The 26,360-nt window shown below is 35.6% G+C and overlaps 1 protein-coding gene across 5 annotated transcripts; it reads right to left on the bottom strand.

The window, feature by feature from the left end:
* Positions 1 to 181: 181 nt before the first annotated feature.
* LOC100267916 (WPP domain-associated protein) lies at positions 182 to 21,397 on the bottom strand. 5 transcript variants are annotated; one of them, XM_059740215.1, is made up of 7 exons: positions 21,206 to 21,386; positions 21,059 to 21,099; positions 18,099 to 20,607; positions 16,067 to 16,193; positions 14,342 to 14,443; positions 10,763 to 10,841; positions 182 to 678 (listed from the first exon to the last, which is right to left on the bottom strand). In XM_059740215.1, the coding sequence occupies exons 3-6, from the start codon at positions 20,513 to 20,515 to the stop codon at positions 10,779 to 10,781; spliced, it is 2,709 nt and encodes a 902-aa protein (XP_059596198.1). In that variant the 5' UTR covers positions 20,516 to 20,607; positions 21,059 to 21,099; positions 21,206 to 21,386; the 3' UTR covers positions 182 to 678; positions 10,763 to 10,778. The 5 variants fall into 5 exon arrangements, with proteins under 5 accessions (XP_059596198.1, XP_059596197.1, XP_002264075.1 ...); XM_059740214.1 differs by having other exon boundaries at positions 20,974 to 21,099; positions 21,206 to 21,385; XM_002264039.4 differs by lacking the exon at positions 21,059 to 21,099 and having other exon boundaries at positions 21,206 to 21,397.
* Positions 21,398 to 26,360: the final 4,963 nt, after the last annotated feature.

Below are 26,360 nucleotides of genomic sequence, written 5' to 3'. Positions count from 1 at the left end.
AAGCCTGGTTGAGGAAGTGATAAGTAACTTGAGGTCCTTCGCAACTGGAGGTTCAAGAAAAGGGGCTTCAACTGTTTTCAATTCAAACCCAATTCTCACAACATACACACTACCAGCACTAATTTTAAAAATTACAACAGAGGGCCACATACATACATTCTTAAAGGGGATAGTTGACATATAAGACAACTAATTTTCTTTCATTTACTGCATTGGAAGAAGAAAATATACACTATGGACTCGATCATTCTTTAAAAAGGAATATTATAAAAAAAAGACGTGAAATAGGGAATTATCATATAAAGATAAAAACTTCTAATTCTCTGTCCACTGGGTAGGGTAGGGCCATACTGTTTCCCTGACAAAAAAATGTGATAATTATGCGCTACGATCACCAAACTCCTTGAATTATCTGCCCACCTTTCTCCAACTGTTCGACTTCTCTCCTAATTCTCTTCATCAAATTTTCTTCTATTGGAATCAACAAAACATAGGTATCGCAAAAAGGGCTATGTCCTTTATGACACAACCACTGCAAAAAAAGAATCGTTTCTTTAGACGTTTTGGCCCATGTAAGGTATTGCTTCATTAGGGTTGGCTAATTTACAGAGGAAACTGGGGCAAGCAGCAGCCGGAACGATGTGATGCTGTCTGTCCAGTAAAGAAGTGCTCCTATATCTGTCCATCCAAAGAGTAACAGTATGAGAAGATGGATCATATTTAAGCAAACATTTCCATAGAGCTACTCAAATATTTTCTGTTTTCTAAATCATGAATGTTCTTAGGCATTAAAATGATAGCCTATAAAAGTAGGTATGGACCAATTTGCCCGGAGGTTTGCGTGTCCTAGTAGTGCCCCCATGGTGGGAGGCTACATGATCAAGTTTTAAGCAAGATCTTGCACTGAGTTGCGAGATGATATGCACAATGTGATCTAAAGGTCCTGTAATGGATATAGATATCTCCTTTGTTGATTTTGTAGTTTTGGCTTTTGGGCCTCACTGAACCAGCTGGTTTATGATTTTGTTCAGTTGGTTCAGTGACCTAGGGCACCTTGTATGCATCCTCTGTGTTGGGCTATCAAATTGACCCAGAAGCTTAAGCTTTAAGGTATAACATCTCACCTCGCACACTGCCTCATATGTGTGGAGTTGCCTCACATATTACGGATTACAAAGAAAGGGATGGGTTTATAAATGACAAACTCAAACTCCATAACCTGTACAGTTCTTGTACAAGCTTAAACTTTTAGGCAATATGTCCACAACATATACCATGCTAATATAGTGCTCTCAGAATTCACCCCCTTTTCTTTAGATAATTTTTGTAAATATGTGGCATCTCTTATTTGCATAATACAAAGATAAAATAAAAAGGACTGCACCCTCAAATAGATTTTTTCTTCTAGGTATCTTTTATTTTTATGTGTATATACTATCACCTACTTGCATATTAGACAAGATTGGTGATGTGGAAGAGATATTACATATCTTAAGGAGAGAGATTGACTGTTGTTAGGAGTACCTGTCCTGCTTACCCAGTTTACTCTTTTTCTATTTTCATTGTCAAAGAGCAAAGATAAAAATGAAAAAACTGCAGAAGATTTTCTACAGGGAGGAGTGTGGAATGGGAGGAAAACAAATATTGTATAATGAGAGATACTATGCTCTCCCAGGGGTACGGGAGTTGGACATTAGGGGCTTGGGTACTATAAATAAAGTATTTTTAAGGGAATGGTTACACAGATTTGGTGCTGAGAGAGACTGTCTTTGGAGGAGAGTAGTCAGTGCAGTCTGGGTAGAAAGGAAGGTGGTGTCAGGGGACCATATAGGAAGGTGTTCGAAAAACTACTAGAAGAGGATTGGAGAAACTTTTGCAATATATTTCATTTCCAGCTGGAGATGATCAAGAGGAAAGGTTTTGACATGAGCCATGATGTCTACTGTGAGTTGAGAAGACCCTACAAATCCCTCTATCCTCAATGGTGCATTCTTTGCAAAAGAAATGGAGAATCGATAAATCACCTTTTTCTTCATTGCCCTGTTACCATTGGACTTTGGCACAAGTTGTTCAATCTAGCAGGGTTGGCTTGGGTTCCTCCAAGGAGTATTGAGGACATGTTGGTTATTGCTTTTAAAGGCTTGGGGAACTCATTAAGAGGCAAGATACTTTGGCAAATTGCTTGCCTTACTTTGTTATGGATGGTATGGCAAGAGAGAAACAATAGGATCTTTGAGGATAAGGGGAGAATGGAAGAGATGTTGTGGGACTTGATTCTGTTCTTTTCCTCTCTTTGGGCCTCTTGTACTGCAGCTTTTAGAGGAGTTCCTCTTAAGTGTTTTACAACTCAACTGGACTGCGATTTGCGCTTCAAAAGTTTGAGAGTGTTGGGTTTTTTCTATGTTTTTAGTTTTCTTTAGTTGGGTGTTTTCTCTTTTGTTCAGTTTTTGTTTTGTGAGAAGGTCCTCTCATCCTTCTCTTAGTTTCTTCTCTTTCTCTTGTATCTCTTCTTTCTCCTGTATCTTTTCCTCTATTAATATACTTTTCTTCATTTCTGATCAAAAAAACAAATGATGTCTACTGTGAGGATGTGACACCGATGGCATGGTTCCATAATCTTTCAGGATAGTGGCCTTACAGATGTCACAGTGACAGAGGACAGGGCTTTATTAGAGGCAGGGGGATATTGAATTCTGAGGTTTTCGATTAGTTCAATGATTAGAAATTGGAGATGACTGGCACCTTTTTGGTTCAATGACTTTTGAGGCACGGATGAGAGATGAAAATTGTTTGAAGCTGACCAAAAATGGTGCATTCTCAATGAAATCCTTCAATAATGAGGAATCTCATTGGATTTTCAAGAAGTGTCCATTATCTAGAGTACCTCAGCTCCCCACATAGGTGGGTTCTACTAAAAGGCTGACAGTTTGAGTAGGAAACCACATTTATGTAATGAGGAGAAGAATCCTCCCAATTTGGTGCTGCATGTCAAAGCCATATGAGGAAACTGCTAACCATCTTCTACACCCCTTGGTGGCCTAAGATTTGGGTCAATTTTTTGGACCTTTATGTGGTAAAGAGGGTGCTCCTGAAGTGCTGAACAGTAGGCAAGTTTTCAAGGTGGGAGGTCAAAAGTGCAGATGTTTGTCCTCTAGGTTTCTTGGTGTGTATGGAAGGAATGCAATAGGAGGATTCTTTCAGTGAGAAGAAATCTTTCTTACTTGTATTGTTTAGTAATCCTTAAGCATGTCAACCTTGGAATTCATGAAAAAAAAAGTATGATTCATTTCTCGGATTTCATTGTTAATTTGTTACAGCAAGTGGGGTTAGAAACAGGGATCAATTTTTGCGGTATCTTCCTTTTTCTCTGTTGGTTGAAACTTTTAATCCCCGTTTTGGAGTATTTATTTTAACAAAATCTTTCTTATCTATGATTTAAAATAAATAACTGAACAAAAAGAAAGAATAAAGACGAATTCGATTTGGAAATGAGGCCAAATGGAAAGTCTCTGCTTTCCCAAGTATTGCTTATAGAGGTTTCTTATTTGATTCTGGTTTCCTAAATTAGTCTTACATAGAGACTATGAAGTTTCAGCTTTTACAAATTTCTTCTTTTGAAAGTTCCTATTTCTCAGTTTGAGGAATTTGGTAGTCATGCTCCAATACAAGCAAGAGTATAAAGACAAACAATCTCAATGAACATGATTATCTTCAGACTTTTGCACCAATTTATGGTGGAGATTCTAATAATCTCTTTTAGGTGAGTCTCCTCTATAAGTTTTTTTTTTATAAGCAAAGGCAGAGAATGAGTATATTAATAAGAACACCCAATGGCTAACCCAAACCATACAGGAAGTATACAACAAGCTCTTCTAGGCAAAAACGAAAAAAAAGAGGGATACAAAAAACTCACCCACCCTCATTTATAGCCCAACCACTCAAAAAAGTTAATTAAAGAATTAGGCCCTTCAACTATACACAACTTAGACCAAGACCACAAATTACAAATAAAAGAATATTCCAACCTTTGGGACGAAAAATCCTCATTTTCAAAAGCAACCTATTTCTTTCCTTCCAAACCATCCAAAAGAGGCACAGAGGGGCTGCTCTCCAAACTTTAACCCGCTTCTTGCCCACAAACACACCATATCACCCAAGAAGGATCTCCTTCACTGACGATGGAAGAACCCACATCACACCAAAAAGGTTAAATAACAACTCCCATAAAACCCTTGCCTTGGTGCAATGAATTTGAAGATGATCAACAGTCTCTTCAGCAACACCACAAAGGTAACATCCATTCGGAAGAGACCAGCCCCTCTTTTTTAGCTGGTCCAACGTTAGAGCTTTACCCCAAGTGGCTTCCCAAGCAAAAAAAACGACCTTAGTAGGAACACAAGTGCTCCAAATGATACTTTTCGGGAACGGGACTGTGCTGCTGCCCTCCAAAGCTCTATAAAAGGATTTCACAGAAAAATTACCATCCTTAGCCTCCTTCCACTGCATCTAATCCTCCAAATTGATAACCACCCTCTTCCCTTGCAATAAGAAAATGAATCTCTCCACCATCTCCATCTCCCAATCGTTAAATGGCCTAGAAAAGCATGGGTTCCATCCCCCATCCTCCCCTGTAGCATCCCAAACCTCCGCCACCCATGCCTCTTTAGAAGTCACCAAAGCATACAAAGAAGGGAAAGAAAGACTTAGAGCCTTGTCTCTGCACCACCTATCCTCCCAAAATCTCACTCTTCTACCATCCCCTGTAGAAAAAACAAAAAAGTTTTTCATAAGAGGCTATTCCTTTCTAATTTCCTTCCAAAGCCCCACACCATACCCCTCCCTTACTTCCTGGGTACACCACCCCCTTCTTCTACCCCATACTTCCTACTAATAACTTGTTTCCAAAGGGTCCCCCTTTCTTCCACAAAGCACCAACTCCATTTACCCAAGAGGGCTCTATTGAGTTTAGAAAGGCATCTAACACCCAAACCACCCTTTTTTTTATCCGAACAAACAATCGACCACTTCACAAGATGAGGCTTCTTCTCCAACCCCCCTCCACCCCAAAGAAAATCCCTTTGAATTTTCTCTAACCTCAATCTTACTACTCGTGGCAACCGTAGCATAGACATATAGTATATGGATATGGTTGACAACGTGCTCCGAATGAGGGTAATCCTCCCTCCTTTAGAAATAAAATGTCTCTTCCACATGGCCAACCTCCTCCGGAACCTCTCCTCCACCCCATCCCAAACCGCCACCAAGTTATAAGCAGTCCTTAAAGGAAGCCCCAAATAATAGGAGGGCAGCGCCCCCACCTTATAGCCTAATTCTAGAGCCAATTCCTCCACATTATCAACCCTTCCCACCGGAAAATTTTTGCTTTTGTCCAAATTTATTTTCAGGCCTGAAATGGCTTTAAACCACATTAAAATCCAACACAAAGATGACATCTGCTCTGTGGTAGCTTCACAAAATAAGAGAGTGTCATTAGCGAACAAAAAATGGGTTATTTGAACCCTGTCTCCTACCCTTCCCCTAATCCTGCAACCTGATAGGAAACCCCCACTTACAGCTTTATTAATGAGGGTGCTAAGGGCCTCCATCCCAATCACAAAGAGATATGGAGATAGAGGATCTCCCTGCCTCAAACCTCTACTGCTATGGAAAAAGCCCGACGGAGTACCATTAACCAGAACCGAAAAGCTTGTTGTGGATATGCACCATCTTATCCGGGCTGCCCACTTATCCCCAAAACCCATTTTTCGCATCACAATCAATAGAAAATTCCAACTTAAGTGGTCATATGCCTTTTCTATATCCAGCTTGCATAAAACCCCGCTCTCATTTCTTTTTATCAAAGAATCTATAGCTTCATTAGCTATCAGCACAACATCAAGTATTTGCCTTCCTTCAACAAAAGCGTTTTGGGCCGTAGACACCACCTTACTTAACACCTTTTTCAACCTGTTAGCTAAGACTTTAGCCAACAGCTTGTAAAAACCTCCCACCAAGCTAATAGGTCTGAAATCTCTAAGGTCGTCTGCGCCTCCCTTTTTTGGTATTAAAACCAAGAAAGTAGTATTCAAGCTCCTAATGAAATTCCCCCCCCTCATGGAATTCTCTAAAGAAGCCCATAACTTCCTCCTTCACGAATTCCTAACTAAACTGCCAAAAAGCAATGGTGAAACCGTCCAAGCCCGAAGCCTTATCTCCATTTAGCTCAAGCAGGGCCGAGGAGATCTCCTCTTCCCTGAAAGGTTCCTCCAACTTGGCTACATCTTCATCCCCGATTCAATCAAAGTCCAATCCCTCCAGGCTAGGACTCCAATCACCCGACTCTGTCAACAAATTCTAGAAAGCCCTCACCACCCCCTCTTGAATCTCATTCTCCTCTAAACACCACATTCTGTTAATTTTAATCTTCCTCAACCAATTTCTCCTTTTATGAGCATTAGCCATCCTATGGAAGTATCTTGTGTTTCTATCTCCTCTCAACCAGATTTCTCTTGACTTTTGTCTCCAGGATACTTCCTCCATAAGCACCCATTTCTTGAAATCCTCCTTTGCCTCCTTTCTAGCCTCCACTTCTTCCATGGATAACTCTCTTGACTTCTCCTGCTCATCCCAAAAGGAAACTTTTTCTAAAGCCAGGGTTTTATTAACCCCAATTTTTCCAAACACTTCCTTGTTCCATATTTTCAAGTTAGTTTTAAGAGCCTTCAACTTCTCTACCAAAACAAAACTACAGGAACCCCTAACAATAAAACCTTGCCACCAGCTTTTCAACAACTCCTTAACCTCTCTTCTTTTACCACATATTTTCGAACCGAAAGGGGGTCGGTCCTCTCCTCACCCCTCCACCCTCTAGCAGGATGGGGAAATGATCAAACACTGGTCTTGGGAGGTGTACTAAGCTACCCCTCTGAAAAAGCTCTCCCAATCCTCAGAAACCAAAAACTGGTCCAGTCTAGACATGGACTGACTATTTAAACCACCACTCCAAGTAAACGGACCCCCTGCATAGGAAGATCTCTCAATTCCAAATGATCAATCACCTTTGAGAACCTCCTTATAGTTGAAGACACCCTCCCTCTCCTGCTATGTTCGTAGGGGAATCTGATCACATTAAAATCCCCTCCAATACACCAAGGATCGTTCCACAACCCCTAGATAGCCCCTAACTCCTCCCATAAACTTTCTCTACATCTCTATACAATCGGCCCATAAACACCCGTGAAAATCCACATGAATCCATCCTCACAATTTTTGAAACGGCAAGAAATTGAGAATTGACCCATCTCCATCCCAACCAACTCCAAAACTCTATTGTCCCAAAATACTACCACACCACCAGCCGCACCCCTAGCATTCACTACACCCCACTCTAAAAATCTTCCCACTCCCAAGATTCACACCACTCTAATGGACATTTTTTGCATTTTCGTCTCCTGCAAACACACCATATCCGCCTTTTGAGACCTGATTAAAGCCTTGATTACTTTTCTTTTACTAACATCATTCACCCCTCTAACATTCCAAGACAAAATTTTCAACTTCATTTAAGGTTGATCTCTTTGAACCCTCCTCTTTTGTCCAAACCGCTCTCTTTTTTTCCTTTGTTATAATTAATCGAGCATTCTAGCCTCTTTATCTTGCGATCAAACATGGTAGTCACCGAGCAAACTTTCTTCTTGCCCTTTTCTCTTATGCTCTTTATTTTTTGAAGCAAATTCAAGATTTCTTCCTTGAAGCCTACTGTTGGGAATCCTAGCAAATTACTAAACTTGGCTAGGCAACTATCTTCCTAGCTGCCTCCTGTCCACCTCTCTTCTTGTGACAGCCCCTCAACCTCAGGACAGACACACCTACCACCGTCTTCTAAGGACAGCAACTTCCCCCCTCCCATCACCCTGTCTTGCGAATCACTCTCAACCAATAAGAGCCTCATCAGCATCTGCAACCTCAGCGGCACCATAATCCCATCTGTAGTGGCAGCTTCCCCCCTTCCCAGGCCAAAAGACCCACCCTTCACCAGGGTCCGGCCAAAAGAAGAAGAAGAAGGAGACGAGAACCCTCGACCCCCAACAAGATGAGAAACGTCACTGTACCTAGAAGCTTCAGACAAGAGGGCTTCATCGGTTGCCGCTGCCCTGATCACCTCTTCCGGAGACATCGTTGCCAAGTCTCCTCTCAGTTCCCCCTCGAGGACATTGCCCCCCAGCTTCGCTCCTTCTTCCTCCATCTCAGTTCTCTCTTGGGCCTTAGCAAGAGACAACCCGTCTGAAGTCTTTAGGTCAATAAAAGAAATCACACCCCCACCCAAACCAGGCCCAACTCGCTGGGCCCAAAAACCTCTCCTGCCTTCCCCTTTCGGCCCACTCCACTATCATTTAGGCTGATGGGCCTCACAGCCCCTAACACCCTTCCCCCTCTTTTTGTAGAACCCAGCCCAGCCCATCCAAAAGTTGAGACCCCAAGAACTCCATCCCACCCGATCCACTTCCCTCACCACCCGCCCCACTATCCAAAGCATCCGACCGACTACCCATTACACCCAAGTTACAAATGCAAGACACATAGCGCCTCTAGTCAAACCACCTCTCCCTAAACAACCCTCCTCCCTAGCTTCCACAGGCCCCTCAGCCTTCAGCCTGCATTCCTGTAGAATGGGCAACAACTAAAGCCCCACCACCCTTCAGAAGTCCATCCTTAGACGTCACGTCCTGTACCCAGCTCTGCACCTCCGCCTGAGCAAATCTTTCCTTTGGATTTTTACTGCAGATAGCTTGTGAACACCCAGCTTCTTCTTCCCTAACCACTGTGAATCCAACTGCAAGGCTCCATCACGATGGCACTACCTGCACAAACCACGGTGGAAATTCCCACCACAATAGAACGGAAAAACACCCTGATCCCACTACAACCTAGACAGAGCTTGGTAAACTTCTTCCATCCAACTTCACCAAGATTCTGGCCCATTGTAACTCAGTCATACGAGCTGTGTCTTCATGAAAATACCACATCCATCTCCGATTTTTTAGAACACCTCTCGACTCCACAAATGAAGAGGAAGACCTAGCACCCTATCACATGCTTCATTAGCATGAAACTCCTTCCAAAAACACCCCACCTCCGGGTTCCACTTCTCCAAACATAAAAAGTTCTCCTGCGCCCTCCTTCCTCTGGCAAGAACCTGCTTAGCCTCCCACACCGTCTCGAACTCAAATAGTAGTTGCCCTCTCCCTAACACTACAATTCTTAAGCTCCCCTTTGGAAGCCACTGCAGTTTCACCCACCTCCTAAGAAAATCCAGCTCAGGAATAGGAACCGCGGGGTTACCCCACCAACCCACTAAGCATCAATTCAACTGTTCCAGCCTTCTCTGCATAACACTAGCCCCCACTTTGAACCACACTGAATCTCCTGACTTTATAGGTTTAGGCTTAGCAGCCTCCAAAAACGACCCTGATACCACCCCCTTCTCCCTCAGCTGAGCTACTGGGATGAGTGAAGACTTAGCGTCTCCCTGAGGCTCCCCTCCTAGCCCCCTCAATTTTTCTGCCAGAGTGTGCCATCCCCCCAGCAACCCCTTATCTTCTGGAACAATGATGCAAAATCTTTTCAGCTCTAAGTCACGAACAGAGCAGAGAAGGAATCTACCAACCTCATTCGCTCGGCGTTCCAGTCTATATTTCCTTCCCTTTTCCTCCTAGTTAAGAGCCCACTTCCTATCTCCATTATCCCTGCAGCAGGCCTCAACTCCACCCAACAAACATCGCAAACTTGCATCTCCAAACTTAATCCAAGACGTGACCCCTCTGCATCTCTCCCAAATGCAGCCTCTCGACTTTCCTTCCTCTAACTCAACCTCAATCTCAAAAGATTTTGCCTCCACTGCAAACCAACTCCTCCCTCGCCTTGAAACTTCACTCATGACTTTGTTGACCATGTTAGTTGGTTCAAAGATATTTAGAGTCTAATTAATATTGATACCCAATAGGGTACTCTTATCGAAATTCAACTTGAACCCATGAATGCATCCAAAAACCAACAAGATTACCTTGAGGTTGTACAGGTCCTTCTCTCTAGCTCTTGAGAAGAATATTGTGTCATCAGCAACTCCTCTAAGTTTTTAGCAATGCTATGTGCCTTTCAGCATCTGTTGTATACTTTCCATGTGCTTAGATGGTGAAAATCTACGTTAATGTGCACCGCTATGAACACAACCAATCCTCCCTTAATACTAATGTTATTTCCAAAACCGTATCCCCTTCATAATAAACCCTAACCCCACTTTTACCCTCACACCTAGCAGTAAAATCTGAGGTTTCCTTTCCTGTTCAAAAATTCCAATAAGGATTTCATTTCAATATCAGCCCATAAAATACCATACACCATAGCCAATCTACTCCTAAGCCCATCTATAAACCTAATTTCACCTTCCCCTTGATAACACTGAAAACCATAAGCCCTGCCCACCAGTATTTTACCAAGCAGCAATATAAGAATTGTCTTACATCATTTTACCTTGAAAAATAAAGAGTGCTAGACATGTTATTATGGGATGGGAACATTAGGTAATACCCTACATGGCTGAATTTTAAGATGTCTTCTTGTAAGAGGATATATAGATATGTAAATTCTGTACTAGGCCCGAAGTCTTTCCCAGTCTGGTTAGACATCTTACAAAAACAGCTTAATTCCCTTACAGAAAACTTAGTACATCATAATTTTCTAGGTAAAGAAGGGTAAGTATTACCTTGTCAAAAAGCATATTAGACTGGCTTGGTAGATTCTGCACTTAATTCTCTTCTAACCAGCTTTAGGATCTCAATTACCTGCAACAAGCAAGAGAAATGGCTCAACATATTGACGAAACACACACACGCGTACATCTATATATATATATATTGCAAATGGAATACAAGAGAATCTTAAAATGGAATGACAAGGTACCACACAAACCTACATTAAGGCAGAAAGTCTATTTTTTCAATCTGTGTTCATATGGACATGTTCATGAATTGGATTGAGAACCATTTAAACTTTCTTTAAGAGATTTTTTCGTAACTTAGTGTCTATTTGGATACAATTCCTGTTTTGTGTTTTTAAAATCAGAAACTTCTACACAAAAGTAAAACACCTTGTATAAAAAGTATAGATTTACCTTATGTTTTTAAAAATTATTTTTAGAAATTTTAAAATTTGAGGTATCAAAATTTTAAAATCTATACAAAAAATATAGATTTACCAGGTGCCGTCAGGAATACTTAAGGGGTCTTTACAGTCAAACCTTCCTTCAAGCCCCTTTCACTCAGGAATTCATCTCCTTTCCAAGAATTGATGTCTAGGTCCCTGGTGACAGATCCATGGCATGTCTTTTTCATGTGAAAAGAATCTAGGGAAAATTTCTTATCATTCACTAGTTAATGAAAATGAGTAGCATTCTGTTTCATTCATGTTGCTTATGTAGAAGGGCAAGGAGTTTTCCAACCATCATAGTTTAAAGTTGTAGTATTGGTTACTGACTCGGAAGGTCCTAAGGTACATCCTTCTTGGTATCAGGCGATAACACAACATGCTAGTATAAAAGTTCAAAAATCTAAAAATCTTATGAAAATTATCAGAAAAATAAATGTGATCAGATAAACTAAAAAAAATCAATAAAATAAACTTTTGTCACATTTATCATGATTTGAATAATCATAAAAGCATACACTAGGATTGGATTTTGATAATATTAAGAATTAATTTTTTTTATTTGATCACTTAATGCTAAATTCAATTAATTATAAATATTTTAAAATTAATTATAACTTTTTGATTTAATATTATTAAAGCAATTGTTAATTTCTTCCTGAATCAGAGGTAAGTTGGGAAAGTGATGTCACTCTGGCAATTTGAGGAGGCAGTCCAGAGATACCTGAAGTCTAAGTCGACGAGGGCGTCGACTTCATCAGTTGGGGGTGGTTTGTTAGCCCCTTAACTTGGACGACACTGCACTAAGGGCCCCATGGGCAAACACCTTGCACCCATGAGGGCCTCAGGGGTCAAGACAAGATTGAAATGGAGGCTACAACAGCATCATCAGTAGGCTAAGTGTTGCTGGAGGGGCAGCACTAGGGCTGGCACAAGGTGCTGCACACAGCACAGCAGTGTGTTGCTTGACATTACTTTATCCTAAAAATAATCGCATTAAATTCATATGGATGGGAAGCCTAATACAATGAGGAAACAGTCTCCACATGCTTGTGGGATTGCTAACTGAAATAAATTAGCAGTGAGAGATTTACAGAAGATCAAGAATTCTGATTTTATTTTCTTACTTGTTGGATGATTATGAATTATGAAGAACATCCTAGCCCTGTGACCTACCTTGGGTGGCATGAAGCTGGAGTGAAGGGCAGGTAGGTTCCAGGTTCAATTCTGTATACCAAAAAATTTACTTATCAAAAAATACTATTTACAAAGAACATCTTTTGAGATTCTTAATTAATTTGTTAAACTGTACTTTTGTTCCAAAGAATTTTGGGTATTCTGAACATTTTTTCGTCATGGAGAAGATGCTGGAACATAAAAGCATCCCGGAACGTTGAATGCTCCTTTTTTCTTATATACAGCATATTAATGATAAAAGGAGGAGAAACATTATATATAAAAATTAAATAAAATAAAATATTGTGTGTGTTACCCTTCTTGTAATGGTAAGTAATACTGCAATTCAAACCTCAATATATGAAGTTACAACCAGATGAAATTGGTGCCAATTAGAAGTGAGAATCTACAAGCCATGTGGCAGGCCAACAAATCAAAAGTCCGATGTTCTCTAGTCTATAATTCAAAGTCTTCTCTGAACAATTTTCAGAGCATTACATATTTTTTGCCCTTTGCAGTTAGAAGGTCCACAAGTCTTTTTTTATTTTGTTTTTTTGTTTTTTTTAATATTATAGACAACAAGAGCATGTATTAGAAACGTCACAAAGAGAGGTGGCAGGTCCTAAGTATACAGGCAGTATACACAAAACATCCTAGGTGGGGGGGTCCACAAATCATTTGCCGTACCTTTGGTGATCAGTCAAAGAATATAAAATTGAAGCCTAGTGATAATTAAAAGCCAATAATGTTCCCCTAGTAACTGATTATCAGTCATGACTCAACATTCATTTTAACTATGGTTCAAGATTAAAATGATTTCATCCATGAAATAAAATATTTTTCCTTCTCCTGTTTCATCAGTAGAGGACTACAGCACATTCTCATAAAGAATAAAATAGATTTCTGAATACTATGATCAATGACAGAATGCAGTTTTACTATCTATTCCAAAAACTAACAAGCTAAACCAACTCCTGAGAACACAGAATAATGCTTCAAAACTTATGTTCTGACCAGATAAGTAAAAGTCAGATTTTGCAACCCTTGAAAAGGAATTTAAAAAAAAAAATCATGTAAAGATAATCAATCAGCCACAAAATTCAAGCTCAAAATAACAAAATCTTCTGAGAAATTGTCATCACCAAATCAAAACAAAAATTCTTACTAGAAAGATAAAACCTTAACATCCTCAAACGCTTAGCCACCATTCATGAGAAACTAAAAATTCAATCCTAACCCTAGAACCAGAATTAACAAAGAAAAAGGGGATAAACAAAAGGCAACAAGAGAACTCAAAATACAAGTGTCTCAATGATACTTCCTCAAAGTATGCAAGAAAGGAGAAAAACATGATAGCAGAGAGGAACAGTTGAAAGGCTCTATTCCAAATCTGTCAGAAAACTTTGAATTATATATTTTTCATCATTTAGGGCCTGCAAAGACAAAAGCTCCACCCAATTAACCTAATAGAACAATCTAAATTAATCTCCACCAGGGCATTGGAGGGTGAAACAATAATTTTGTTGCCTGGCTTTATGTGAAATATGATGATTTCTGCTGTTCTTTTTTCTTATTTCCAAGAGAGAGTTATTTACAGATAAAATTGCAGTACATGACAAAAATAAAACATGGAAGGGGATCACAATTTTGATGGTATCACTTCAAATAAAAATCTTGTAGGCTACAAACGGTTGAATCGGACATAATCAATTGACCATAAAACTACTCCTGTAACATAAATAGAACTTGGAATTTAAGGAAAGCTCCGCTCTCTTTGTTGGTGTTTTTGAAAAGAAACAGTTGCTTTTATCTTCCTAGGATGACTATTTCCAGTATGATGAAAGAAGAGATTCAAATGGACAAACAAAGACAAGCACAAAGTAATGCAAGAATGCACATTCAAATTACAATTTTACTGAGGAAAAATATGAACCATAGCTAATGTTAAGAAAGAGTATCTTACACCAGGATAATGTTGCAATATCGGTGAATAATGATCAAGTGCAATGTATATTTTTTCAAGAAGGCTTAGAAGAGCATCCACCTCATCACCCAAAAGATCAACCTGAACTCCAAGGAGAAAATCCAGTAAGAAAACGATAAACAAAATATATACAACAAAGCCCAATTTAGGATACATAAATTAAAAACATGGGATGCAATAGGCAATCGCTGATGTCTTCTGTGTCATTTTTTAACAACTGATACAAAGTATCAATGCATTATCAGTTAAAAAGGATTCAGTACCCAATGTGTACCCAGATGAATGCCTTTTATTCTTTTTCAAGCTTTGAAATCCAAAATTAAATTTTTTAGAAACAAATAATGAACAGCGAATGTGTATGATTTATTATACTAAAAGATATTTCTTTTTTACATTTAATTAAGAAAAATATATTCTGTGTAGCTACTCCCAAATCATCCACAACAAAACATACGCTCAAAACATATCAAACTGATCAAGAGAGAAAAAATAAGAATAAAAATTAAAAAAAATTAAAAAGTAGGCCATAAGTTTAACAAGGGCATATTCTTCAAACAAATACAATAAAAAAATTAGCAACAAAATATTGGTAATCTGAGAGTTGGAAGAAGAATGGGAAAAAAATTAGCAAAGAAAATTTTTTCAGAAGGGTACTGATACAAAAAGTAGAAAGCTAGTGAGCTTTGCATGTTGGAAAAAGGTGAGAACGATCAAGAACATATTTGGGGGGAAAAAAAGAGAGAAAAAGAGCTTCACACAAGTTTTTCTTAGCTCAGTGATGCATTGTTGGCATACAACGTGAAGTCGTGAACACATACACCACACACAAACACGGGGAGCAAGACAGGCAGGAGCCTCAATGTAACAAAGAAAATGACAGAAATACAAAGAATTTTTGTTTCCGATCTTCAGAGTACCAAATACATTTCCTATTTCTAGAACAGTATCGGAAATAGAAATGCCTTACCTGTTCTCTAATTCACTTTTTTCCTTGAATACAAGCAACAATGCCAATCAAACACTAAGCTTTTAATTATAAGTTACCAGCCCATCTTTTAATGTTTTGCTCCTTGCGATAAAAAAAATGAGTCCAGATTCCAAACTACAGAATTATATGAGGTAAAATTCTAATCATTTTATGTTCTGACATTAATTATCTAAGGTTTTCTTGCAACCTTTTGTCACAACAAAGGTACCCAGCATTTGATTCAGTGATTGTACATGCCTATAAGATACAGAGTTGAGCCCAAAACATTTTCTTCAAAAGCCATGGAAAAGAAATGGCATAGCAGGGTTCCTCTGGGAAACTGAAGAAAACATGTGAGGTCTAACCTATTTTGTATAGTGGAGGAGTTCAATTATATTTTGATCAGTTTTTGTATCTGTGGGAAGGATTCCTCATCCTTCTCATAAACTTCTTATTCCTAATTAACACATCTATTGTTTCTGATAGAAAAGAAAAAAAAAACATATGCTAGCATCTGTAACAATGTCAATTCAACTTCTATTGTGCAATATAATTACAACTAGTTTATCATTCCTAACCTGTACATGCAATGCTGTTCAATTTTCAATACAAGCATTTCATAGTATAAATACATGCAAGAGATAATCATAATATCATTTTAATGTAAATCAGGTTTTAAATTTCCAGAAACCACACAGGTCAAAAAGTAGTTTGAAGGATGGTTTCAACAAACATACTTCAGTTTCAGCCTTTTGTAGGTCAGAATATCTCCTCTCAAGCCTCTGCTTGTATCGCAGACTTGTTCTTCTAAGTATATTAGCTTTCTGGATAAGGGGAGTCAATTGAGAATTTGCATGTTCCAATCTGAAAACAAACAGCATATATTATACTTTTCAAATCAATAAACTTAACTCAAAATGTCACAAAAAATAAAAAATAAAAACATCTTTAGGCCAAACCGCATCAAAGATACCACAAGACATGATTCATACCATTACTATGAAACAAAAAAGGTAAAATCCATTCATTTTTTAAAGTAGCCATGGACCACCAGTAGCATACATTTTTATAGGATCTTTTTTTCTTTAAATGACAGGATCCAGGTGCAACCTCAAAGAGTAGAGAGGAAAATGTGGGTCGGTAACTCCCTCTTTACAAGGGTAGAAAGACAAGAGATGCGTACTTCTCCCCTTATTGAAAGAAAAGAGATCAAGAGGTTTGAATGTGGTTAATTTCCCATTTTGTCCTTGATGTCTTAATGGGACTAATGATTAGATCAATTGAATGCTTTTTGTCCTTGATGTTTTAACAACTTTCACGAGATCATGGAAAGGAGGTAATTTCAAAAAGATGGACACAAAGCAGAGCAAAAATTATGGTATTGGTTAATTTAATTCTAAGGTTAAGAAAAAGGAAGATAAGTACACAAAGGTAGACAAACAAAGAGAAAAAAAAAAAGATGTATTGGTTGGTTTAATTACTAGCATGGATTTGGTAATAATATGCTGAATGATTTTTTAAGGTAATATGTCTAATCTAGTAATCTCCTACGTTTAGTATGCCCACTGCTCTAATTTCAGTATCGACAATGGCCACATGTAAAATGAAGAGACGGATAACTGATTCACAGGAAGGGGAAAGAGAGACAGTGAGGAGATAACAAAGGCCAAGGCCCCAAAAAATGAAATTACTAACAAGGATCTCACTTCAAAGGCATGTTTTCTTCATGAACCATACTTTAAGCTCAAAATTGACAGAAGACAACTTGTGAAACTACCTTGACATTATCCTATTTTCTTTAATGAATTAGCTTTCCATGCAATTGATATATTGAAAATCAAACTTTACAAATTTGGCATGAAAGTAAGATGGTTATGATGATTTCTTTTTCTGATAAATATTTTATAAATAAGAGATTTTTTAGTGCAAGAAACAGAAATCCCAAATAGTAACCATGAAATTCAACTCAAACAAAATAGATCCAGCAATGACTAACTACATCTGTATGCTTTGCACTTAACTAAGGTAGAGATAAATAATAATAAATAAATATTAGTTTTTACAACTTTTACTTGAACAATTCAGAAGCAGTAGACACTGACATGAAAAAAAAAAAAAAAGAAAGAAAAGAGAAAAGTGAACTACAAATTATGGTTTTGGTGAATAATGCTTTGACAGGTATTTTTTTTTTTTTTTTAGTATCATGATTGCACACTTAACATGGAGCAACTTCTCCCAAGCTTTGGAGTTAATAGATAACCGATGGTTATCTGGGTAACTCAGGTTGGATTCAGACATAACATCCCTGTCATGGAAACAATTTTTTCACCCATATCAGCATGATCAGGATCAACCATTTAATTGATCATATATGTACATCCATTTGAGACATGCATACATCCTACAAGACTTAGGTGGTGTTTGTTTTTTTACTTAATTCTAAATAGAACTTTAATGCTTAATAGTATTAAATATTAGGTTGTTTGTTTTTGTAGTATTTTATTTCTATTAAGTATTAAAAAGTAAAGAAAAATCAATATGTTATTTTTTCTATTTAGAAAAAGCTACATATTTTGGCTTTTTCCATTTAGTAAAAGTTTTATAATAAGTCATGAAAAAATAGAAAAACAAACACCCTCTTAGCCTTGCCTCCCTAGTCTCAAGAACCATGCAGAAAATAGAATCAGTTATGTCAATGACAGTTACCAAAGGCCCAATGCATATTCATGAATGGCAAAGAATAAAAGATATCTATAACTGAGGATGTACCTGAAACTGTTCCGTTTGATATCCTTTTCTACTCGGCCCTCAAATTCAGCCATCACTTTTGATAATCCATTCATAAAAACAATGATAGATTCCATCTGCTTACTGTGCTCCCTTTCTCTTGCTTCAACCAATGATAAGGCATTCTGCGTCTCCCGGGCAACAGCAAGAAGCATCCTTCTTTGTTCATCAGTTTCTCCTAACTCCTTTCTTGTTATTTCAAGCTTCTGTTTTAGTTCACATATTTCCACCTTCTGTAGATCAATTTGCTCCAATGCCTCAACCAAATTACCCTTTGTTATATCTGCTTCGCGACTGCTCTCAGAAATCAATTTCTGCTGCTGATTTGTATGTTCTCTCAAATTATTAAGCTCTTGAGAAGCTAGCTCGAACTGCTCCTTTTCTTTCACTAATGCATCTGCTATTTCCAGTGCAGACCTCTCCTTTTCTTCAAGTGATGCTTCCAGTAAGATTATCTCTTGCTTTAATCTTTCTTTCTCGTCAAACTCTAATCTCAATGCCTTTTCTTTTTCCACTACCTTGATTTCAATGGAAACTCGAGCTTCATTTGCACAATCATATTTCACATTCATGATATTGAGTTTTGCCTCAGCATCCTTCATCACTTCTCTATATATGATTGCAGAGAGCCCTTGCATGATAATGAACTCCATGTCTGAATCTTCAATTTCATACTTGCTAGTAGTCTCAGCATTCTGGGCAGCTTCTCTTAAAATAACTTCATAAATCTGTTGCATAAGAGTAGACTCCATATTTGACTCTTCAGTATCGCATTTGATCTGATTAGTCACTTCGCTGAGAATGCATTTGTTTACATCTTCACTAATGGAAGCTTCTATTTTTGCATCTTCTATGGCAGATTTAAGATTCCCTATAATTTTCAACAATTTTGCCTCTGCCAAAGAATGTTGTGACATTTTCTCTGCAGCAACAGAAAGTTGTGTCGAGAGGTATCTAACTTCCTTTTTCCTATCTGTAAGTGAGTCCCTCAGCTGGTGGTTTTCTGAAAGAAGGGTGTCTAATCTGTCCTTCAAACTTCCTAAACTCTCAGCATTGTTACTAAATGCGGGTAACTTCTCATTTTCCACAAGAATATCATCCAATTTCAAGATGACCTCTGGGATCTTTTTCCGCATTGCATCAAATTCCTTATCCTTTCTCAGTGGCAAAGAAGATCCCCTTTCTTTTAAGAATTTCCCCTTTAGACTGATATATTGTTCAGCCATCTCTTGCACTTGAGACTCATGGTTTCTCCTCATCTTTGTCATCTCAGTCTTAAAATGGTTGAACAATTCTTCTTTTGACATGTGCTTCAGTAGTGAAGATGATTCCAAATTCTCCGGCATACTGGTTTTAGACTCCTCATGCTTGCCGTTTCCCTCCCAAACTGAAGTTGCAGGTGAAACATGGTTGCTCAAAACCTTGCGGTGAAAGTGATCAGTCCCTTTTGTATTATTCCATTCCTCACCAATCTCACAGGAACCATGAGATATTAACTGCCCAAATTCAGATGTGGAAAGCATCTTAGAAATGGCATCTAATTCTTGGCGTAACCTTGAAATCTCTTTCGTCTTTTCTGGCCAGTATACACTTCCATTACCACAAAAATGAGCATTCTGATTCCACAATCTCTCTTCAAACTCTTCCCGAAGACTTCGAATAGAATGTTCGATCACCATAGCTTCAATTTCTCCTTGAAACTCCCAGTCCTGCAACCACTCAGAGACTGATGCCTTAGATAAGTATACAATATTGTTCACTTGCTCATACACAGTGTCTAAGGTAGTCATTAGAGTATCAATTGTCTTATCCACATCCGTCCATTTTTCAGATGCCTTCTCTTGTAGAATGCCACACAATCCCACCTCAGAACTTGAATTAATCCTCCTCATAGGACTAGATCCTCTTATGCCACTTATTTCTTTCTGGAGTTTCTTAAACTGCTCTCTAGCTGAACTTTTTAGGTTTCCCAAAGATTCCCTCAGCCTGTCATGTTCGGCTAAAGCAGCCAAGAGGCTCGAGGCTGACCTGCATTTTTTATTTTTTGCCTCATGGAAATTTATCAGGGACCTAAATGGGTCAGTTTCATCTGCATCCACATGACAAAAATGCAAAGCTTCCTTCAATCCAGCCACCTCCAAGTTCTTCATAGCAATTTTCTCATTTGCCTCTTGAGCAACAGCATTCACCATGCCCTTGATGACAGAATTACTCACCATCCTTGAAATGGTCAATCGATCATTGATATCTTCCAAGTAGGAATCCAAATCCTCAAGGAGGTCATCACCAAGATTCTCACTCCCTTTAACACTATTGCTAAGCTGCACTGACTCATCACCACAAGAAGAAACACTAGCATCTGAAACTCTTATACTCTCCAAAATCTCTGGACTCTCCATATGTACCCCGAAAAGATGCCACTACCAATATAACATAACACAGAAACTCCACTATCTTGAACCCATATCAGATCCCACAGAAGCTTTCTAATCTGCTAAAAAAAACCAGAGTAAAATCAAGCAAATTGTTAATTAAAAACATCCACAAATGTTGACAAATATCTAATCAAATTCTCAATTATTAAACTCCTCTGGGGTAAAGTTTGTTAAAAAATTGAACTAAAACACAAAAGGGTCTGCTTGAGTGCTAAGAAAACGAAGGAACAGAAGAACAAATCAAAGCAAACCACTGAAATCTTCTGTTAAATTAACAAACCCGGCCCCAAAAGAAATAAAAACAAAAACGGAACCCAACTGAGACAAAAACTAGTTTTAGGCTCATTGAGTTGAGTTTTTTTTTTTCTTCCTTTTGGGCTTTAGAAAACCGTAAAAGGAATAAAACCTCAAAAGCTCCGAACCTTCAAATTCTTCAATTTTCCCACATTTTCTCAGCAGCCAAACAGACCCAGAAGCTCAAAGAGCAAAATGAAGTGAATATTCTACCTTATACCTTCAACACCATTAATTCTAAGCTCCACCCAATACTTCAAATTCAAAACCCATAAATAAAAAATGAAAATAAAAGAAAAATAAAATTAACAAATACCCAAAGATATTGAAACAATTCAAACGCCAAAATACAAAACTTACATGCAAAGCAATGAGCTGAGGTGGCACTGAAGAGTCGAAAAAGTTTCGAACTTGAGGGGTTTGGTCTGACAATTTTGTGGGAAAATCTGAATTTTTGAGTTACTGTTTTTAGGGTTTTTTTTTTCTTTTTTTGAGAAGTGGAAAAGGTGAAGCGAAGCAACTTGGGTTGAGCGGGAGTGAAGGAAAATGAAGTCAACCTCAAGATAAGCTTTATTTACATGTTTGCCCTTTTTGACTTTACCTAAAAATCTTCACAAAAATAAAAAAAGAAACAAATTTGAGATATGAAAAATTATGAATTTATGATTTAGGGCTTGTTTGTATTAGGAATATCATCCCTTGGTACTTTTGGTTGTTTGAGTGTTATTTTGTGGCTTCATGCCAAACATATAGTCAACCGTGCCTTTGACACTTCAAATTTTCAATTTCTTTTGTGAGGGTGTTTTTTTTTTTAATCAAATATTTCAAGAAAATAAATTTTGGATTTATTACCAAAAAATAATAATAATAATTACATTTATTATAATTTCTTTTGTCATTATAAAATTGTTCTTAGATTATTTTATAAGAAATAATTAATAATATATTAAAAAAAATAATGGGGTGCATATGGGCATGGGATAATTTTTTGAGAGAGAATTAACGGTCATGGATTAGGTAATTTGAATTGGATTGATTACTTAAACCATAAGGAAGGAATCTTGGGGTTGGGGGAAAGAAAGAAAAAGTAGTGTGTTCAACTAATACAAGTTAATTGTTTAATTAATAATGATTCTAATCATGATTAGTTTATAATTAATGATGTCACTTTTTTCTCTTTTCTTTTCTAAAGCTAAGTGACGTAGCCCATGCCCATTAACTTCAGCTTTAGTTGCATCCACTTCATCATTTATTGGAGATCCAATGTTAATTGTGCATGCAAGATAATAACTTTAAGAAAAAGGGAATATATTATGGTAAATACTAAATAATTAACCTTTTTTTGGAAGTGCTTCTACTTTGTATCACTTTTGTCCATAGTATATTTATTAGAAATGTTTCAATGAAAAATAATTAATATTTTTGGATAGTAAAGTTATCATGTAAGATTTTTTTGTGTTTGTTTGGTTGATTTTGTTAGAAAAATTCATGAGTTGAAAAGAATTAATGTATAAGCCAAAAAATCGTCGCTTATTAGAGAAGGTCAATTTTGATTAATGTAATAAGTTATTTTGTGTTTAATAAAGTTTTTACAATACTAATATTATCATTGTTGGTGTATGGCGCCAACAATTGGCGTTGTCTATGGGAAATGAACTAAAAGTCTCAAGTACATATTACTAACTTACCTCCTGGAATGCATTCTCATTTGGCAAAGGTGGACGATCGATTCTATGCATGACAGACCAAAATGGAGAGAAGGCTGGAAAAGTATGAACAAAACTCCCTAAAAAAAGTCATAAGTTGTTTCTTCCAAAAACTTACTTAAGATTTGAAGAGACGTACAAAAAAAAAAACCATTCAGACATATCTTATTACAAATATACTTGTCATTTACTTGAATGAATCTAGTTGGAAAAAATATTATTGGTTGTACAACAACAATCATGATTTTAGCTTTAACTTTAATTTTTAATTAAAGTCAAAGACAACTTTTTCAAAAGAGGCCTAAAAATTTTAATTTTTAAAATTTTATTACATATTAAGGGCACCCTTTATGCTCATTTCTTATTTCATAAGTCCATTTTGTACCAACGGCTCCTTTGTAAGTATAAATCAATTCTTTGCCAATTTCAACTACTTCATAGGCATTAATTTAATATATAGAAAAATAAGTCTACACAAAGAATCAAAATTGAAAATAATAATAATAATAATAATAATAATAATTCAATGACAAAATGTTGAATTGGGGAAAGTATCACATAATTATATTTTTAAACAAAATTAAGTCATGTAACAATATCATCATAAAAAGCCAAGTTGGAGTGCAACTCTTTTTGGCTTTTGTATCATTTGATTCAATTTATTTAATTTCAAAAGATGATGGGCCCAAATTTGGATCCATGATATGTTCTTTTTATTAACAAATATGTTTATTTGTGCTTATTGGGAGCGTGGCTTGGGAATCAAAATTTTGTTTAGTAACTTTATTTAAAGTAATATAATTTTGTAGGGCAAGAAAGCATCATATTTCAATGTTTAGACCCTAAAATATTTAGAAATGGGCTTTACCCTTTAAAATTTATTTATTAATATTAATTTTCAAATTACATGGTGGGCATGTATCAAAACCACTATTTGTCCTGTACTTAGATTCCAAGTGCCCAAACTTGGGTTAGCCTCAAGCCAAGCCATGTGGTCTTGGATTGGATTGATAAAGGAAAAAGTATTGACATGCACTATGATTTGAAAAAAAAAATTAAAAATAGGAACTCATTTATCTAAAATTAAATTTATTTTATATATTTAAAAGATTATACACCTTGATATTACTAAGGGTGCTTACATCTCATCATCCATAATTATTTTTATAGTAGTCAACTGAATTACCATATTTTGAAAAACATTCAAGTGATCTATCATTAAAATTTTATCTTTTAAATTCATATTCACTAACTTCTTTAAAAATAAAATTTTATTCCTAATAATTTTTTATTCAAACACCGATTCCAATTTCTTCTGGAAGTCCTAAGCACTTGCTTCATTTGTCACATTATGATGTGAGGATGTATGGATCCATAGCCTAATACAAGCAATTGTTTTTTTAGTCATCTTCTTCCTTCCAAATTCAAAAATATATTTGAATCTAGATTCTTCTCTCTTAGGAATATTTGACAAATCTTTGATTGCAAGGAACTCTTCCATCATGAACTTCCACATAACTCAATTTGAATTGTTAAGTTTTACCATGAAAGCTAAATCCCCTTTTATTTTCATCAAAAGATATTTTCACAACCAAAATGCGAATGCACCTTATTGAGGAGTAAAAGAAATTTGCATAGTATTTCCTCGGTTAAAAATTTTTTCCACAGTAATGATAACTTTATATGACTCCTTATTTGAAAAAATGACAAGTTTGCAAACCAATAATAACAACCTATAACACCTCTCCAAGCTTGCATATCTATGATTTCTACTAAACAAAGGAAGAGAATTATGAGAATTAATTAATTAAACATAGATACTCAGAAAAGTATGATATAAGTGTGAACATACAACATGAGATGAGATAAAAAATAAATTACAAGAAAAATGATATAAGATAAATATACAAAATGATTTATTAGGAAAGATGTTTATTATTCCAAATATCATAATATAATTTTGAGAAATCTTGAAAGAATTTATTTACAAAAAAATTCAATTTATAACATCAATTTGATTATTCACAAAACTTTCATCTATTTATCAAAACGTTTAATTTTATTCACATTCAAATTTATTTTCAAAGACTTTTCTTGTTTTTATTAAAAGAATTTATTAAGTCCAATTCTATTGGAAGAGAAATGTTTAAATTTGATTTGATTTGATTTAAATGAAAATGATTTTTATTTATTTTTTCTAGAAAAAGAATGAATTGTTAAGACTCTATTTTCAAGAAAATATTTCAATTTAATTTTTTTGTTTATTAGAAAAATGATGTTTACAAATTATTTAAAGAAGGATTTTTTTAAAATTTATTTACAAAGAATATTCCATTTTTTTTTTTCAAATTGCATTTCCAACTCAATTTTTATTAAAAAACTTCTGTTTACGAAATTGTCTCCAAATTAAGAAAATTAATTTTACAACTTTATCTACAAAAATAGTTCCAAACCAATCTTTATTTTAGGAAAGTGATTTTACAAATTATTTAAAAAATATTCAAATTCAAAATGATTTTTTTTTTTTTTTACAATTTCTATTTCCAACCCAATTTTTATTAAAGAAAAGAATTTTACAACTTCTATTTACACAAGTATCTCCAGATTCAAAAAGTGATATTTTTTATTTTAAAAAAATTCCAATTCAAAATGATTTTTTACCATTTCTATTTCCAACCCAATTTTTTATTAAAGAAAAGCTTCTTTTTTTTCTTCTTATAACTTCTATTTACAAAAATTATTTCCAAATCCAATATTCATTTTAGAAAGAGATTTTTTATTTAATTTCCCCTAAAAGGCATTTTACCAAATGAATTTATTTATATTAAAGAAAGTCCACCAATTTTATCAAATGTTTTACAATAAGAAAATGACTTTTTTGACCTTTAAAATAAAAAAATAAAAACTTCTGGACCATTTTTTTTATTAATAAAAAGATTTTCTAAACTATTTTCTCTAGTAAAAATAATTTTCTAGAACTTTTATATAATGAAAAAAAAATGGACTATTTTTTATTATAAAAATGATTTTCTAGGTTGTTTTTCTACTAAAGAAATGATTTTCTCACCTGCTTTTTTATTAAAAAAAAGATTTTTTAGGCTGCTTATTTATTAAAAAAATATTTTTTGATCTATTTATTTAATAAAATAAAAAAATAAATCTAGACATGTTTTATTTAAGGGGAAATTTTTTTAACCTTTTTTGTTTAATAAAAAAGAATTTCTATGCATATTTTATTTAAAAGAAGATTTTATAAACCCTTTTAATTTAATAAATTTTTTGATATATTTTATTCAAAAATGAAAATTTTCAAACCCTTTTTTATTTGGTAAAAAGATTTTCTAGATATTAAAAAAAAAAACAGCTTAAAAAATATTTTAGATCTTTTACTTTACCCAAAAAAAGGTTTTAGAATTATTAAAGGAGTTAAATAAACATTTCAAATAAATAAATATTTGATTGCATATAAAAATAATAATAATAATGCAAAAAAAAAAAAATACAAACCAAATAATAGAACAAATATTTTCAACATACTTATTTTCCATTAGCTAATAAAATAAGTCAATTAATATAATATAGAAACAATAATGTATTTACATAATGAAACAAATATCAACAATTAAGTATAAGAAAATATGACATGAAAACAATTATCCAATAGAACAACACATACAAAACAGAAAATGAATGAACAAAAATAAATGAGGAGGGAAATGTATCCTATATGATGCAGCTATCCACAAATAAGATTCATATAATACAACCACTTATAAAACTCTCTCTCACAAAAAATATACCAAACAAAT

Source organism: Vitis vinifera, chromosome 10, assembly GCF_030704535.1.
Source record: "Vitis vinifera cultivar Pinot Noir 40024 chromosome 10, ASM3070453v1".
Lineage (NCBI taxonomy): Eukaryota > Viridiplantae > Streptophyta > Magnoliopsida > Vitales > Vitaceae > Vitis > Vitis vinifera.
The sequence above is the reverse complement of the archived record's forward strand: the minus strand, read 5'-3'. Positions and strand labels throughout refer to the sequence as shown.

What these genes read in the sequence shown, in the direction of transcription:
- LOC100267916 (XM_002264039.4), bottom strand. Translation starts at nt 20,515, where the DNA reads ATGGAGAGTCCAGAGATTTTGGAGAGTATAAGAGTTTCAGATGCTAGT. An exon ending in TACAAAAGGCTGAAACTGAA is followed by an intron (nt 14,444 to 16,066) that starts GTATGTTTGTTG and finishes CTTGGAGTTCAG; the next exon opens with GTTGATCTTTTGGGTGATGA. An exon ending in TATTGCAACATTATCCTGGT is followed by an intron (nt 10,842 to 14,341) that starts GTAAGATACTCT and finishes TGCTTGTTGCAG; the next exon opens with GTAATTGAGATCCTAAAGCT.